Source organism: Mobula birostris, chromosome X, assembly GCF_030028105.1.
Source record: "Mobula birostris isolate sMobBir1 chromosome X, sMobBir1.hap1, whole genome shotgun sequence".
Lineage (NCBI taxonomy): Eukaryota > Metazoa > Chordata > Chondrichthyes > Myliobatiformes > Myliobatidae > Mobula > Mobula birostris.
The window spans coordinates 45,938,236-45,956,377 of record NC_092402.1 but is presented as its reverse complement, the minus strand read 5'-3'; the positions used below and the strand labels follow the sequence as shown (position 1 = coordinate 45,956,377).

Genomic DNA, 18,142 nt, shown 5'->3' with positions numbered 1-18,142 from the left:
ATGAATCCTACTCTCGTGTATTTTGGCTTTGGCTCTAGCTCTAGCTCTGTAGAGCACTTTTCAATTTTGGAATTTAGGAAACACAACATCTAATTTACTCCCAGCATACTCCTCCAAAAAGTATCGTGCTAATAGCATTCATTTCTTATGTCAAGGCATTAGATATAGGTTAATATTCTTGCAAAAATGAGGTAGGATCTTGTGTCCAACTGAGGCTGCGGTTTAAAGTGAAATGCAACAGCTGAGACTGCAGTACTCAACTCTTGCATTGTGCATAAATAATATAATGAAGAAAACCACCTGATGCAATAGATTAGCAGTCTGCTGTTCCTTTATTTTGGCCTGGTTTCAGTTCACCAAGGATGTGAAATGTCCTTTTTGTTGCTTTTAAAAGCTTTAATTTAAAATGGATTGTAATTTTTGCCTTGTTAAATTTACAAGGCACAAATCTAATTACAAACCCCATTTCCAGAAAAGTTGAGATATTTTCCAAAATGCAATAAAAACAAAAATCTGTGATACGTTAATTCACGTGAACCTTTATTTAACTGACAAAGGTACAAAGAAAAGATTTTCAATAGTTTTACTGACCAACTTAATTGTATTTTGTAAATATACACAAATTTAGAATTTGATGGCTGCAACACACTGAACAAAAGTTGGGACAGAGTTAAAATAAGATTGAAAAGTGCACAGAATATTCAAGTAACACTGGTTTGGAAGACTCCACATTAAGCAGGCTAATTGGTAGCAGGTGAGGTATGATGACTGGGTATAAAAGTAGTGTCCATCAAAGGCTCAGACTTTGCAAGCAAGGATGGGTCGTGGCTCACCCCTTTGTGCCAAAATTCGTGAGAGAATTATTAGTCAGTTCAAAAGGAACATTTCTCAACACATGATTGCAGAGAATTTAGGTCTTTCAACATCTACAGTACATAATATTGTGAAAAGATTCAGAGAATTCAGAGACATCTCAGTGCATAAAGGGCAAGGTCGGAAACCACTGTTGAATGCGCGTGATCTTCAAGCGCTCAGGCGACACTGCCTAAGAAACCGTCATGCTACTGTGACAATTATAGCCACCTGGGCTTGGCAGTACTTTGGAAAACCATTGTCACTCAACACAGTCCATTGCTGCATCCAGAAATGCAACTTGAAACTGTATTGCGCAAGGAGGAAGCCATACATCAACTCTATGCAGAAACGCCAGCGAGTTCTCTGGGGTCCAAGCTCATCTCAGATGGACCGAAAGACTGGAACTGTGTGCTGTGGTCCGATGAGTCCACATTTCAGCTAGTTTTTGGTAAAAACGGATGTTGAGTTCTCCGTGCCAAAGATGAAAACGACCGTCCAGATTGTTATCAGCGAAAGGTGCAAAAGCCAGCATCTGTGATGGTATGGGGGTGCATCAGTGCCTACGGCATGGGTGAGTTGCATGTATGTGAAGGTACCATTGACTCTGAGGCGTATATTAGGATCTTAGAGAGACGTATGTTGCCATCGAGGCGATGTCTCTTCCCGGGATGTCCATGCTTATTTCAGCAGGACAATGCCAGATCACATTCTGCACAGGCTACAACAGTGTGGCTTTGTAGACAGAGTGCATGTGCTTGACTGGCCTGCTGCCAGACCAGATCTATCTCCTATTGAAAATGTGTGGCGCATCATGAAGAGGAGAATCAGACAACGGAGACCACAGACTGTTGAGCAGCTGAAGTCTTATGTCAAGCAAGAATGGAGAAAATTTCCAATTGCAAATCTACTACAATTAGTATCCTCAGTTCCAAAACGATTAAAAAGTGTTATTAAAAGGAAAGGTGACGTAACACAGTGGTAAACATGCCTCTGTCCCAACTTTTGTTGAGTGTGTTGCAGCCATCAAATTCTAAATTTGTGTATGTTTACAAAATACAATTAAGTTGGTCAGTAAAACTATTGAAAATCTTTTATTTGTACTTTCTGTCAGTTAAATAGGTTCACGTGAATTAACATATCACAGATTTTTGTTTTTATCGCATTTTGGAAAATATCCCAACTTTTCTGGAAATGGGGTTTATAGATAATGGGGTTGGGGAATTAAATTTGGACAAGAGAGAATGGGACATTTGTATAATGGCTTGGTCAATTTGAGACCTGCATGCTTGACAGGTCACCAGATAGTTAAAGGGGGAAAGCTCTTTACTTGTGATTTCACCTGGTACTCATACCATTTTATTCTTTTTGCCTGGTCAGTGTTTCCTCTTAGAAATTACAGGCCATGGTGGCTATGGTGACATTTTAATCATCTGCATTAATTTTAATATAAATTAGTGTAGTTTATTTTTGCCAAATGTACTTGGAGTGAAAATCCATGGAATTCATTGCTTCAGACAGCCATGGAGCCCAAAGGTATGGATGGGGTGAAGGTAAAAAAAATGGGGTTTGAGGGGGATAATAAATTAGCTATGATGGAATGATGAAGCAAACTCAATAGGCCAAATGACTAAATTCTGCTCCTATGTATCATGGTCTTATGAAGCTGCAGCGGCTGGGTACATAGTCTGTTGCTATGGCTCAGAAGAGAGGGAGGGAGAAGAGGACTGCGGTAGTTATAAGGGAGTAGACACGAGACTCTGTGGATGCAATATGACACCTGGATGGTACATTGCCTCCCCGGTGCCAGGGTCAGAGATGTCATGATTGGTCCACAGCATTCTAAAGGAGGCGGGTGAGCAGCCAAAAGACTTGGTACATATTGGTACTAATGAGATAAATAGGAAAAGCGAGGAGGTCCTGAAGAGAGAATTTAGGGAGCTAGGTAGAAAGCTGAAAAGCAAGACCTCCAGGGTAGCATCCTCTGAATTGCTGCCTGTGACATGAGCCAGTGAGGGTAAGAATAGGGTGATTTGGCAGATGCATGCATGGCTGAGAAATTGGCGCAGTGGGTCGGGTTTCATTTTTTTTCTATCATTGGGATTTCTGAGGAAGATACTGCATGACCTGTACAACAGGGATGGGTTACACCTGAACCTGAGGGTAACCAATATCTTTGCAGCAGGTTTGCTAGAGCTATTGGGAAGAGTTTCAAACTAATTTGGCAGGAGATGGAAACGGAAGTGATAGAGCTGTACAAGCAGAGGCAGTATGTAGTAAGACTATCGGGACAGGCTGATGATGGAGCAAAATTGCAGTCAGTGGAATGAATTACAGTGTTAGGGGGACAAAATCAAAAAGGGTGACGAATACAGGACTGAAGGTGTATTTGAATGCATGAGGCATGGAATAAGATGGATGCTCTTGTAACGCAGTTAGAGATTGGCAGGTATGATGTGGACATCACTGAGTCGTAGCTGAAAGAAGATCATAGTTGAGAGCTTAACATCAAAGGATACACATTGTATGGAAAGGACAGGCAGGTAGGCAGAGGGGGTGGGGTGGCTCTGTTTTAAAAAAGTGAAATCAAATCCTTGGAAGGAGGTGACACAGGATTGGAAGATGTAGAATCCTTGTGGGTAGAGTTAAGGAACTGCAAGGCTAAAAAGGCCCTGGTGGCATTATATACAGGACTCCAAATAGTAGTCGGTCTGAGCTACAAACCACAACAGGATATAGAACAGGTATGCAAAAGGGCTAAGGTTATGGTAGCCATGGGGGAATTCAGTACGCAGATAGATTGGGAAAATCCGGCCGGAGGCCAAGAGGAGGAATTTGTAGAATGCCTAGGAGATGGCTTTTAAGAGCAGTTTGTGGTTGAGCCCACTAGGAGATCGGCTATTCTGGTTGTGTAATGAACCAGACTGGATTAGGGGGCTTAAGGGAAAGCAATTCTTAGGAAGCAGGGGTCATAATAAAATTCACCCTGAAATATGGGAGGGAGAAGCTAAAGTCGGATGTATTAGTATTACAATGGATAAAGGAAATTCGAGATATGAGAGAACAGCCTGGCTAAAATTGATTGGAAGGGGACACTAGCAGGGATGACAGCAGAGCAGCAATGGCTGATGTTTCTGGGTGCTATTCAGAGGGTGTAGGATAGATACGTCTCAGAAGTAGTAGTACTCTAAAGGCAGGATGATGCAACTGTGGCTGACAATGAAAGTCAAAGCCAACATTAAAACAAGAGTGCACATATAGTAGAGCAAAAATTAGGTGAGAAGTTAGAGGATTGGGAAACATTTAAAAACCAACAGAAGCCATAAGGAGGTGAAAGATAAAATATGAAGCTAAGCTAGCCAATATCAAACAGGAAACCAAAAGTTTTTTTTTCAGATAGACACTAGCAATCTGCCAGAAGATCAAGTGTCAGGGGGTAGAGGTGAGTGCATTTGCTATTACTGGGGAGAAGGTGCTTGGGAAACAAGGTAGATTAGTCATCTGGACCAGATGGACTTGCACCGCAGAGTTCTAAAAGAGGTAGCTGAAGAGACGATGGTGTGGAAGGCAAATGCGATGTTAGCATTCATTTTGAGAGGACAAGAATGTAATGCAGAGTCTTTAATGAGGCTTCTCGGAGTTTTGGGCCCCTTTATTTAAGAAAGGTGTGCTGACATTGGAAAGGGTTCGTGGGAGTGATTCTGGGAATGAAAGGGTAATCATTTGAAGAATGATGGCTCTGGGCTTGTACTTGATGAAATTTAGAAGAATGAAGGGTGATTTCATTGAAACCTATCAAATATTGAAAGGCCTACATGAGTGGATGTGGAGAGGATGGTGGGGGAGTCTAGGACCAGAGGGCACGGCCTCAGAATTGAGGGACGTCCATTTAGAATGGAGATGGGGAGGAATTTCTTTAGCCAGAAGGTGGTGAATCTGGAATTCTTTGCCACGGATGGCTGTGGAGGCCAAGCTATTAGGTGTATTTAAGGCAGAAGTTGATAGGTTCTTGATTAGTCAGGGTATGAAAGGTTACAGGGAGAAGGCAGAAGAATGAGGTTGAGAGGGAAATGGATCATGATGAAATGGCAGAGCAGGCTCGATGGGCTGAATGGCATAGTTCTGCTCCTATTTATGTTTGTGTGCCATCCAGACAGATCATTCTACACACAAGTACAGTGAGATGGTAAAAAAAGAAAGGAATGCAGAATATAGTGTTACCATTACAGAGAAAGTGCAGTGCAGGTGACAAAGTGCAAGGGCTGCAGTGAAATGGACTCTATCTCCCAATCCATCTTTTAGCATATTGGGGGATGAATTTGGACATTGCTACAAACTTAAACTATAATTGAGCAGTCATTACAACTTACTGTGGTGTCAATCATAAATTGGTGGTGATCATTTTGTTGCAGTATTAGGTAATGAGTGCTAATGAATGCTGCTACTTAACTGATTAATATATTTGCTGTTGATTTTGGAAAGTCCATAGTAACCATTGCATTTCCTTTTAAGATTTTGTGCTTTTGACATTACTCAACTTGATAAAACATGGCCTAAATCTTCAGGTTTTTTTTAATCTTTTTTAGAAATCCAAGATGCTGGACGATGATAGTTTCCACATTGATGATGCTGGACCCTCCAACTACACTGCTGACATGGATATAGCACCCAGAGTTACAACAGGTCGTGCAAAAATGCCTGTCCGATACCAAGAGGAGGACGACGACGACTACTCTGAAGAGGATATATTTAACTCAATTTGATTTTAGCACTGCGCTGCTGATCTTGTTTCAAGTTTGACAAACTGGAAATATCAAATTTAGTTCTAAGTGTAGTTCTTCAGTTGTCGATGTTTTCCTAGTTTCAGTTTGGGTGGGTAGAGAGGGCAAAATTCCTGTTCTTGATGAGATGAGAGGGGATAGTTGTTGTTGAAATGTTGTTGGCTAATTTTAATTGTTGTAAATATTTTCTTATGACTTGTTCTTACACTCTCCAACCTGTTCTCTTACTCTGCACTTAAAATATTTTTTCTTTAAACAGTTGTTCATTGTTTCAGTTGAAGTGTATTTGTAGCACAAAATAAACAGCTGTTTACTTTAGTCCATTTTAAATATTGCATTTTTAATTAGAACTTTCTTGTTCATCAGATTTCTTTAAACCTAATGGTATACTATTCCAAATCTAATTGTTGTAGTTCATCCATGCCATCTTTAAATGCATGTCCACCGTCAACCCTTTACCAGTCTATCTATGCAGTGACCCATTCATGGCGGGAGAGGCCAAATGTGCGGATTAACAGGGTCTTGAGTGCCTCATACCTGTCTGTTGCCGGGGGAGCTGAGGCAGAAAGTCGGTAACGCAACTCGCTGTCTCCTGGTCGAGGGCGCCCACCACGTAGTAATACATGGTGGCGTCTGAGACAATTTACCTGACCTGGAACCGGGCCTCCATTTGCTCAAACCAGACCAGGGGTTGGCAGTTTAAGGGAAACTGGAGCCGAGTCGTTCATGTTGGGTCCAAATGCCGTTGGACCGTCGGGGTCACCAGTGGAGTCACGCTGATGCGCTACGAGTGAAAACAACACACCGACTTGGGTGTGGGCTAGATGCAAGCAAGATTGTAGCTGAGTACAGATGAACCCAGTTAAAATGGAGGGGGGCCTGCATAAACCCAATAAGCAGCATCCTATAAAAACTGCTGCACCTGACAGCTGTTCAGGGTACAGTGAAGAAACTAAAACATGATGTAATATTCAGAAACTGCGACAACTACGAATTTATATGGCCGGGAAAGAAGCCCAATGGATCGCATGGATTAACAATATACTATACTGCCCTTAAGACCATGCCAATATTGCATCCCATTGTGGTAAGCCCTACAACAATCCTGAATCATCTGTCTCCATGGCACCTGAGTCCCATGACAGATTTGCCTTCACCCTGGGTGTGCAGCATTATACATGGACCAGATTACCCCAGGGATTCCACAATAGTCCAGCCATTTTTCATAAGGTGCAGTTTTTGGAAAAGCTCAATCTAACGCCCTAGCGGTTGACACGCTTACAATATGCAGATCTACTAATCTCTTCAGAAGAAGAAGCAGGTCACTTAGGGGTGATAACCAGTGTTTTAGAGATGCTGTGAGTCCACACAAGGGTCAGATAAGAAAGCAAACTGTACACCATTCCCCAGGGAAGGAAGGACAAGTCAGATGACATTCGTTCAGTAAACGTAGGGAGTTAGGGTCTATTCAGTTATGGCTGTAATTTCAAACCAGTGGCCCCGATACAGATCTTAATTAAAGGAGGGAAGCCCCTTCTGGAAGAAATAAGATGGGGGGCCAGATGAGGAAAAGGTTTTTGCAGATATCACAAAAGCCCTAGTCTTTGCACCCACGCTGGGGTTACTAGATGCGGTTCGTCCCTTTCGCCTATACTGCAGCAAGACAGTAGTTGGTGGTGCAGGACCATGGGAAGAAAGCCAATGGCATATCATTCAAGGAAACACACCCATTGCAGTAGGACTTTAGACTGTGCCACATAGGCAGTGTGAGTAAGTGAACCAATTGCAATGATGGGACACCTCTTACAATGCACATCCCGTACCATTGTAGAGCTCCTGAATACCAGGAGGCTGAGAGCAGTCACCAACAGCAGATGGGCAGGTATTCAGCATAGGCACCAAATACAACAACTGCTGAAAGCAGTGAGTCTGCCAGCAGAGGTGGCAGTAATTAAAGTTAACATCAGAAAGGGGAGAGTAAGGAGCAGAAAGAAAATGAGTGGGCAGGCATCAAGAGGCAATTGAAATTACAAGTATGTAGGGAGAAACAACTGAATACAGTTTAGTAAAATTTTATGAAGAGAAGGAGAAAATAAGCAAAGGAGGGACCAGATGGGAGCTGGACACATGGGGAAGAAGGAGTCGTGGCACCACCATGTATTAGGATACTGGATTTGTATCATAGGGTGATGTATCAGGGAAGGTAGAGCATGATCACGATCCTCCGGTGGGACTGATGGGTGGGGGTGATAAGAAATTCTGCTGCCATTGTATCATATGTGCCCAGCATCACCCTGGTATGAGCATAAAGCTACTGCTAGCAAATCAGCCACAGCCAAGGGGACCCTGGAAAAGTATCTAGATGGACCACAGGACTCCTGCCAAAAAGTAGGGGAAAAGCTACTGTCTAGTAATTATGGATCACTTCACCTGCTGGGTAGTGGCTTTCCCAACAAGGGACTGCACTGCTGCACGGATCCTAGTTCAGGGAATCCTCCTAAGGTGGGGAACCCCAGGTTCAGATCAAGGAGCACATTTCACAGGGAAAGTGATGAGGAAATGTGCTGACTGTTGGGGATTCGACAATAGTTCCATGTACCCTACAGCCCCTGGAGTTCAGGAATGGTAGAAAAGATGAACTGAACAATCACAAACACCTTGGACAAAGCTATAGCTGAGACAGAGAAAGACATGGGTTGGTGTATTGCCAGGAATCCTGATGAGATTACGGGCAACTCCAAACTGCACGCTGGGTCTCAGCCCCTACGAATTATTGATGGGGCAAGCAATGTGACTCCCTTCTGGAGTAACTAAGGGTTGCGAGGAGCTTGGGGCTTACAGGGATAGAATGACACAGTCTGTCAAAGACCTTTGTAACTTTGCTTAAGGACTGAGCAAAACAACAACAGCACATCGCTGATTCAGAGAGAGCCAGAGGGAAAGGTGATAGTCCTCCCACACCCGGGTGACTAGGTCATGGTGAGGGTGCTGCCTGAAAGGGAAGGGGTTGCTCCCAGATGGATAGGACCACAGATGGTACCTTTTACAAGTGACACTTGTGTCTGTGTGCAAACTTGGCGAGGCAGCCAGTGGAAACACTGGACTCCGGTTAAACTACGACTCACCTTGTTGCCCCTACAGACAGAGCGGGGAATCAAGTGTACCCAGTAACCATGTAATTACAGAGAACCTAAGAGACCAACACCAGACATGACCACAGTTGATGAAAACAGACCAACAGCAAACATGAATGCAGAGGACACTGAGCGTTACAGAAACCAGTGAATAGCATGCTAAAGTGTAATGGTAATCATACTCTAATGAAGGCTGGTTGCTAAAGGTAGATGATTAGTTGAACAGCATATTACAGATAAGATATTGGGCAAAATAAATGAGGAGGGATTTAAGTTAAACCAGAGACAGCAAATTCCACAACTTTGACAGCATGGCAGACTGAGAAAAATTACATACGGCATCTGAAGGCAGTCACCCCCAGCCCGAATGGGAAGTGAATACAAATGAGCTGGGCCTTTTCAGCAGTCAGGCCAGTGATCAACTGGACAGTTCAGATGGGGGTGCCACCAGGGAGAGGTCCTTGCAGACCACAAGAAATAGGAGCAGAATTAGCCCACCGAGTCTGCTCTGTCATTCCATCGTGGCAGATCTCACTCAACCCCATATACTGTATCTGCCTTCTTGACATATCCTCTGATGCCCTGACCAATCAGGAAACTATCAACTTCTGCCTTAAATATACCCGCAGACTTGGCCTCCACCACAGTCTGTGGCAGGGCATTCCACAGATTCTCTACTCTGACTAAAAAAATTCCTCCTTGTCTCTGTTCTAAAAGGTCGCCCCTCAGTTCTGAGACAATGCCCTCTGGTTCTGGATACGCCCACCATAGGAAACATCCTCTCCACATCCACCCTATCTAGTCCTTTCAACATCCCGTAGGTTTCAATGAGATCCCCACACATTCTTCTAAATCCCAGTGAGCATAGGCCCAAAACTGCCAAATGCTCCTCGTATGTTAACCCCTTCATTCCCAGAATCATCCTTGTAAACCTGCTCTGGACTCTCACCCTTTCAGGGATATGGGGCCCAAAACTGTTGGCAATACTCCAAGTGCAGCCTGACTAGTGACTTATAAAACCTCAGCATTATCTCCTTGCTTTTATATTCTATTCCCCCAAAATAAATGCCAACATTACACTTGCCTTTATCACAGACTCAAACTGTAAATTAACCTTATGGGAGTCTTGCATGAGGACTCCTAAGTCTCTCTGCACTTGATGTTTGAACCTTCTCCCCATTTAGATAATAGTCCACACTATTGATCCTTTTACCAAAATGCATTATAACTTTCCCAACTGTATTCCATCTGCCACTTTTTTGTCCATTCTTTGTCCACCCTACTTATTACTTGAACTCTAACAGATTTGTCAGATGATTTCCCTTTTACAGAAACCATGCTGACTTTGGCTTTTTTTTAAAATTATTCTCCAAGTACCCCAAAACCTCATCCTTAATAATAGACTCCAACACTTTCCCAACCACTGAGGTTAGGCTAACTGGCCTATAATTTCCTTTCTTTTGCCTTCCTCCCTTCTTAAAGAATGGAATGATATTTGCAATCCTCCAGGACCATGCCAGATTCAAGTGATTCTTGAAAGATCATGCCCAATGCATCTGTTATCTCTTCAGCAATCTCTCTCAGGACTCTGGGATGTACTCCGTCTGGTCCAGGTTACTTATCTGCCTTAAGACCCTTGAGTTTGCCTAGCACTTTTTCCCTTTGTAATAGCAATGGTACTCACTCCTGCTCCCTGACACTCATGGGCCTCTGGCACACTGCTAGTGTCTTCCACAGTGAAGACCGATGCAAAGTAACCCATTAAGTTCATCTGCCATTTCTTTGTCCCCCATTACTACCTCACCAACATCATTTTCCAGTGGTCCAATATCAACTCTCACCTCCCTTTTGCTCTTTATATAACTGAAAAAACTTTTAGTGCAAGAAAATACTTAAGAAAGAAATCAGGAGGGCTAAAAGAAGACATGAGGTTGCCTTGGCAGTCAAAGTGAAGGATAATCCAAAGAGCTTTTACAGGTATACTAAGAGCAAAAGGATTGTAAGGGATAAAATTGGTCCTCTTGAAGATCAGAGTGGTCGGCTATGTGTGGAACCAAAGGAAATGGGGAAGATCTTAAACAGGTTTTTTGCGTCTGTGTTTACTAAGGAAACTGGCATGAAGTCTATGGAATTGAGGGAATCAAGTAGTGAGATCATGGAAACTGTACAGATCGAAAAGGAGGAGGTCCTTGCTGTCTTGAGGAAAATTAAAGTGGATAAATCCCCGGGACCTGACAGGGTGTTCCCTCGGACCTTGAAGGAGACTAGTGTTGAAATTGCAGGGGCCCTGGCTGAAATATTTAAAATGTCACTGTCTACAGGTGAGGTGCCAGAGGATTGGAGAGTGGCTCATGTTGTTCCGTTGTTTAAAAAAGGATCGAAAAGTAATCCGGGAAATTATAGGCCAGTAAATTTAACGTCGGTAGTAGGTAAGTTATTGGAGGGAGTACTAAGAGACAGAATCTACAAGCATTTGGATAGACTGGGACTTATTAGGGAGAGTCAACATGGCTTTGTGCATGGTAGGTCATGTTTGACCAATCTGTTGGAGTTTTTCGAGGAGGTTACCAGGAAAGTGGATGAAGGGAAGGCAGTGGATATTGTCTACATGGATTTCAGTAAGGCCTTTGACAAGGCCCCGCATGGGAGGTTAGTTAGGAAAATTCAGTCGCTAGGTATACATGGAGAGGTGGTAAATTGGATTAGACATTGGCTCAATGGAAGAAGCCAGAGAGTGGTGGTAGAGAATTGCTTCTCTGAGTGGAGGCCTGTGACTAGTGGTGTGCCACAGGGATCAGTGCTGGGTCCATTGCTATTTGTCATCTATATCAATGATCAGGATGATAATGTGGCAAATTGGATCAGCAAGTTTGCTGATGCTACAAAGATTGGAGGTGTAGTAGACAGTGAGGAAGGTTTTCAGAGCCTGCAGAGGGACTTGGACCAGCTGGAAAAATGGGCTAAAAAATAGCAGATGGAGTTTAATACTGACAAGTGTGAGGTATTGCACATTGGAAGGACAAACCAACGTAGAACATACAGGGTTAATGGTAAGGCACTGAGGAGTGCAGTGGAACAGAGAGATCTGGGAATACAGATACAAAATTCCCTAAAAGTGGCGTCACAGATAGATAGGGTCGTAAAGAGAGCTTTTGGTACATATTGACCTTTATTAATCAAAGTATTGAGTATAAGAGCTGGAATGTTATGATGAGGTTGTATAAGGCATTGGTGAGGCCGAATCTGGAGTATTGTGTTCAGTTTTGGTCACCAAATTACAGGAAGGATATAAATAAGGTTGAAAGAGTGCAGAGAAGGATTACAAGGATGTTGCCGGGACTTGAGAAACTCAGTTACAGAGAAAGGTTGAATAGGTTGCGACTTTATTCCCTGGAGCGTAGAAGAATGAAGGGAGATTTGATAGAGGTATATAAAATTATGATGGGTATAGATAGAGTGAATGCAAGCAGGCTTTTTCCACTGAGGCAAGGGGAGAAAAAAACCAGAGGACATGGGTTTAGGGTGAGGGGGGAAAAGTTTAAAGGGAACATCAGGGGGGCTTCTTCACACAGAGAGTGGTGGGAGTATGGAATGAGCTGCCAGACGAGGTGGTAAATGCGGGTTCTTTTTTAACATTTAAGAATAAATTGGACAGATACATGGATGGGAGGTGTATGGAGGGATATGGTCCGTGTGCAGGTCAGTGGGACTAGGCAGAAAATGGTTCGGCACAGCCAAGAAGGGCCAAAAGGCCTGTTTCTGTGCTGTAGTTTCTATGGTTTCTATGGTTTCTATGGTATCCTGCTTTATATTATTGGCTTGTTTTTCATCTTTTCCCTTCATAGGTTTTTAGTTGCCTTTTGTTAGATTTTAAAAGCTTCCCAATCATCCAACTTCCCATTCACTTTTGCTACCTTATATGCCTCTATTTGCTCATTCAAATAGAGACCACCCCAACCCCTTCCGGTACATCGATGAGAGGGCCTGTGAGCCTGATGCACTTAACCTTGCTGATGCCCCTGGAAAGAGAGTTTTAGCTACCAGAGAATGAAGCAGTGAAGATGAGGAATATGATTAAGCTGCAACTGGCCAGCAGGGGAAGAGCCAACATGTATACAAACAAAGCTGCATTTCTAAAGACCTATTCAAATTTCAGGAACAATCAATTGCTCAGCATTTTGCAGGTAGCGATTAGGGATTATAGGGTAGATGTAGAGTCACATGAAATAATAGGACCTTTTCTTCTGCCCTATTTGAATAGATAGAAACATAGAAACATAGAAAATAGGTGCAGGAGTAGGCCATTCGGCCCTTCAAGCCTGCACCACCATTCAGTATGATCATGGCTGATCATCCAACTCAGAACCCTGTACCTGCCTTCTCTCCATACCCCCTGATCCCTTTAGCCACAAGGGCCATATCTAACTCCCTCTTAAATATAGCCAATGAACTGGCCTCAACTGTTTCCTGTGGCAGAGAATTCCACAGATTCACCACTCTCTGTGTGAAGAAGTTTTTCCTCATCTCGGTCCTAAAAGGCTTCCCCTTCATCCTTAAACTGTGACTCCTCGTTCTGGACTTCCCCAACATCGGGAACAATCTTCCTGCATCTAGCCTGTCCAATTCCTTTAGGATTTTATACATTTCAATAAGATCCCCCCTCAATCTTCTAAATTCCAACGAGTATAAGCCTAGCCGATCCAATCTTTCATCATATGAAAGTCCTGCCATCCCAGGAATCAATCTGGTGAACCTTCTTTGTACTCCCTCTATGGCAAGAATGTCTTTCCTCAGATTAGGGGACCAAAACTGCACACAATACTCCAGGTGTGGTCTCACCAAGGCCTTGTACAACTGCAGTAGTACCTCCCTGCTCCTGTACTCGAATCCTCTTGCTATGAATGCCAGCATACCATTCGCCTTTTTCACCGCCTGCTGTACCTGCATGCCCACTTTCAATGACTGGTGTATAATGACACCCAGGTCTCATTGCACCTCCCCTTTTCCTAATCGGCCACCATTCAGATAATAATCTGTTTTCCTGTTTTTGCCACCAAAGTGAATAACCTCATATTTATCCACATTAAATTGCATCTGCCATGAATTTGCCCACTCACCTAACCTATCCAAGTCACTCTGCGTCCTCTTAGCATCCTCCTCACAGCTAACACTGCCGCCCAGCTTCATGTCACCCGCAAACTTGGAGATGCTGCATTTAATTCCCTCGTCTAAGTCATTAATATATATTGTAAACAACTGGGGTCCCAACACTGAGCCTTGCGGTACCCAACTAGTCACTGCCTGCCATTCTGAAAAGGTCCCGTTCATTCCCACTCTTTGCTTCCTGTCTGCCAACCAATTCTCTATCCACATCCATACCTTACCCCCAATACCGTGTGCTTTAAGTTTGCACACTAATCTCCTGTGTGGGACCTTGTCAAAAGCCTTTTGAAAATCCAAATATACCACATCCACTGGTTCTCCCCTATCCACTCTACTAGTTACATCCTCAAAAAATTCTATGAGATTCGTCAGACATGATTTTCCTTTCACAAATCCATGCTGACTTTGTCCGATGATTTCACCGCTTTCCAAATGTGCTGTTATCACATCTTTCATAACTGACTCTAGCATTTTCCCCACCACTGATGTCAGGCTAACTGGTCTATAATTCCCCAGTTTCTCTCTCCCTCCTTTTTTAAAAGATCTTCCTTTAGATTAGCCTTTCCAGGTACAAATTAATTTTTGCCCAGGAAGTCCAAGAGGAGAGACTGTTAGTGATTTTTGGGTTTAGGTTTAGGTTTTGTATTAACTTTGATTACCAGTCTTCACATCTAAAAATGTAATGGATTTAATTTGGAGTACAGCTCTGAACAATGGGTTCCTGAAAGCCCTGAATCCCAGACCAGACAATGCTGATGAAAATTCATTTAGATATCTGTGGTGTTGATGTGAATCAGGAGGGGTGAAGGTTGTATGTAGTTTCTAAGAGAGATTGTCCATACATTGTAAATATGGAGTTGTCCTTTGATGTTTGGCACATAAAATACTGAGCCCCACATTGGGCCAGCAGACCTTTCGACCGAAAGCATCTCATATGATGCCTCCTGTACCTTGTTTTGTCGAATAAAGAAGCTGTTTTGTATCTACCAGTAATGTTCTCCAGTAAATTCATTCACACAACATACAGCACACCCAACATAAAGAACTTAAGGAAATGAATAAAGATGATTAGATTGAGGACAGATTGCAATCTTTAAATTGGAACTGCTTTCTAGGGGCTTCACCTTCCCAAAGCTGTTAAAGTTGGGAATAAATTGAAAAACTTTAAGGGACTATTAAAGGATATAGAACCAGGATTAGTAACTTATTGATGTCTTTAATCAGAGGCGATCTAACTGGATGATGGAAAGGATTTCAGGAACAAACAGGCCTATTCCCAGGAATTTCCTCACTCGGACTATCGTGACATCAAGACAAGTTTAGCATTCTGGATACAAAAAGCTGTGCACGTACTCGTTGTATTGGCTCCTGCAGCTTTTGCATTGAGCTCTGCTAGAAAAGAGCAATGAAAGCACTAGTAAGTGTAGAATTATGTATGGCTGTAACATCGGTCCATTATTTCAAAATATTGATTAGATTTGAGTGGAGAAGGAAGCAATGATCTTAGAGCATTTGCTATGCTGTAATCCTTTTCCTGAGCTACTAAGTGATACAGATTGTTTTAAGTTATTATCATATCTCCAAACTCCATGTTTGAACATGCATATTACTTTTCTCCAAGTAGAGTCATAGAGCATGGAAACAGACCCTTTGGCCCAACTTATCCTTACCGACCAAGATGCCCAATCTAAGATGGTCCCATTTGCCTGTGTTCAGCTAACGGTATTTCCCTCTAAACCAGGGATCCCCAGCCTGGTGTCCATGGAGCCCTCAGTTAATGGTAAGGCTCCATGGCAATTTTTTTTTAAAGCTGGGAACCCCCACTCGAAACCTTTGCTATCCATGTACTTAATCAAGTGTCTCTTAAATGTTAATGTACCTGCCTCATTTCATTACAGATGACCCTCTGAGTAAAAGGTTTGCCCATTGGGTTCCTATTAATCTCTTGAACCCATGGCCTCAACTTGACTTTCCTCAATTCATGGGTAAAGACTACATTCATTCTATCTATGTTTATGATTTTACATACCTCTATAAAGTGTCATTCTCCTGTGTTCCCACGAATAATGGCCCAGCCTGCTCAACCTCTCTCTATAACTCAGTCCTGGCAATTTCCTTTTAAATCTCTGCACTATTTCCAGTTTAATGACATCTTATAGGGAGATCAAACCTGAACACAAGTAGTCCAAATATAGTTTTTCCAATGTCTTGTAAAACTGCAACATAATATCCTAACTTCTCTACTCAATGCCCTGAGAGATGAAGGCCAATGTGCCAAAAGCCATCTTTACCACACTATGTACCTGTGATGTGACTTGCAGGGAACCATCTGCTTGTACTCCAAGGTCTTTGTTCTACGTCACTCCCCGGGGCCCAACTGTTCACTGAGAAGTCCTGCTTTCATTTGTCTTCCCAAAATGTAACACCCTGCACATCTGAATTAAACTCCAATTGCCATTCCTCGACCGACTTACCTCTACCTCCTGAACTACTTTCACAACCACCAACCATTTTAGTGTCATCTGCAAACATCCTAACCTTGCCTTGTACATTCATATCCAAATCATTGACCATCAATGACAAATGACAGTGGGCCTATTACAGGACCCCCCCTCACCCCAGGCCACACTGCTAATGACAGGCTTCCAGTCCAAAAATGTACGTAACACCATCACCCTCTGCTTCCTATCAATTGTATATCAAATAATCTAGCTCTCCTTGAATCCTGTGCAATCTATATTTCCCAGCCTACTATCTAGAACCTTATCAAAAGCCTTACTGAAGTCCATAAGGACTACTTAAACCACTCTACTCTCATTGATCTGCTTATTTATTTTTTCAAAAGCTTGATCAAAGTTGTGAGACATACCTAATCTAAATGCATGTATATCTTAACCCCTTCCAGTAACTTAACTGCCACACTGATTAGGCTTACTGGTCTATGGTTCCCAAGTTTTTCTTTGCAGACCTCCTTAAATAAAGGCACAACATTTACCACCTTTCAGTCTTCTGGCACTTCACCCACAGCCATTGGTGATGCATATATCTCAACTAGTCCTCCTGTAATTTCTCTGCCATAAGACATGAGAGGAGAATTAAGCCATTCCATCAACTCAACTCAATTCTCGTACCTTCTCCCCATAACACTTGATGCCCTGACTAATTGAGAGCCTATCAACCTCCACTTTAAATATACCTAATGACTTGGCCTGCACTGCTGTCTGTGGCAATGAATTCCACAGGTTCACTACCCTCTGGCTAAAGAAATTCCTCCTCATCTCTATTGTAAATGGATGTTCTTCTATTCTGAGGCTGTGACCTGCAGTCCTAAACTCCCCCACTACAGGAAAGATCAACTATGTCTAGGCCTTTCAATATTTGATGGATTTCAATGAGATCCCTCCTGTTGTTCTAAACTAGCAAGCACACCCTCGGACGTTAATCCATTCATTCCTGGAATCATTCTCGTGACTCTCCTGGACCCTCTCCAATGCTAGTACATCTTTTAAATAAGGGGCCCAAAACTGCTCACAACACTCAAGTGTGGTCTGACCAGTACCTTAAAGCCTCAGCTTCACAATGTGTTCTTAGATTTATCCTATGTCCCAGACACTTATCTATCTGCATACACTTTAAGGCATTCAGCACTACTGCTGTAATGTGGACTGTCCCCAAGATGTCTCCATTAACTACCCCAAAAAGCCTTCCTGCGCAGTAACCGTTCTATCATAATTCTCAAAAATGTCTCAACCATAGGTTGGATTTCTCCTCTGCCATTGTTGCATGAGCCTTAAAAATTAGGCCCTAAAGCTCTGAAATTGTTAAAATGTTCTTGGAACCTGGACTAAATCACACACTTGGTTATCCGCTGCACAAAAAAAAAGATTCTGCAGATGCTGGAAAACCAGATTAACACGTATAAAATGATGGAGGAACTCAACAGGTCAGGCAGCATTTATCTGCTGGGATGTTAGTCTTGCTCGTTCATCTGTTCCTGAAAGAAGTCCCTTGACATTCTAACTAATAGGAAAGGCGCTATGTAATTGCAAGTTGTTGTAAGGATGAGTTTCGATACCAACACCCGTAAAAAAATGAAACTGTTCATCTTGCCGACTGCTTATCAATTTACTTTGAAATATTTTTGGAGTGCTGATTAGGAAGCGTGACTGAGTCCAAGACAAACTGGCATCATATAAGTAAGCATGGCTTGTT

General features: G+C 42.7%; 1 protein-coding gene across 1 annotated transcript in view; it reads left to right on the top strand.

Annotated features, from left to right (window-relative positions):
• top2a (DNA topoisomerase II alpha) overlaps positions 1-5,951 on the top strand; it is a 51,570-nt gene extending 45,619 nt beyond the window's left edge. Inside the window, exon 35 of the mRNA XM_072249772.1 lies at positions 5,439-5,951. Within this exon, the coding sequence (XP_072105873.1) occupies positions 5,439-5,615 (177 nt within the window). The 3' untranslated portion in view covers positions 5,616-5,951. The remainder of the gene's footprint in view (positions 1-5,438) is intronic.
• The last annotated feature ends 12,191 nt before the right edge of the window (positions 5,952-18,142 follow it).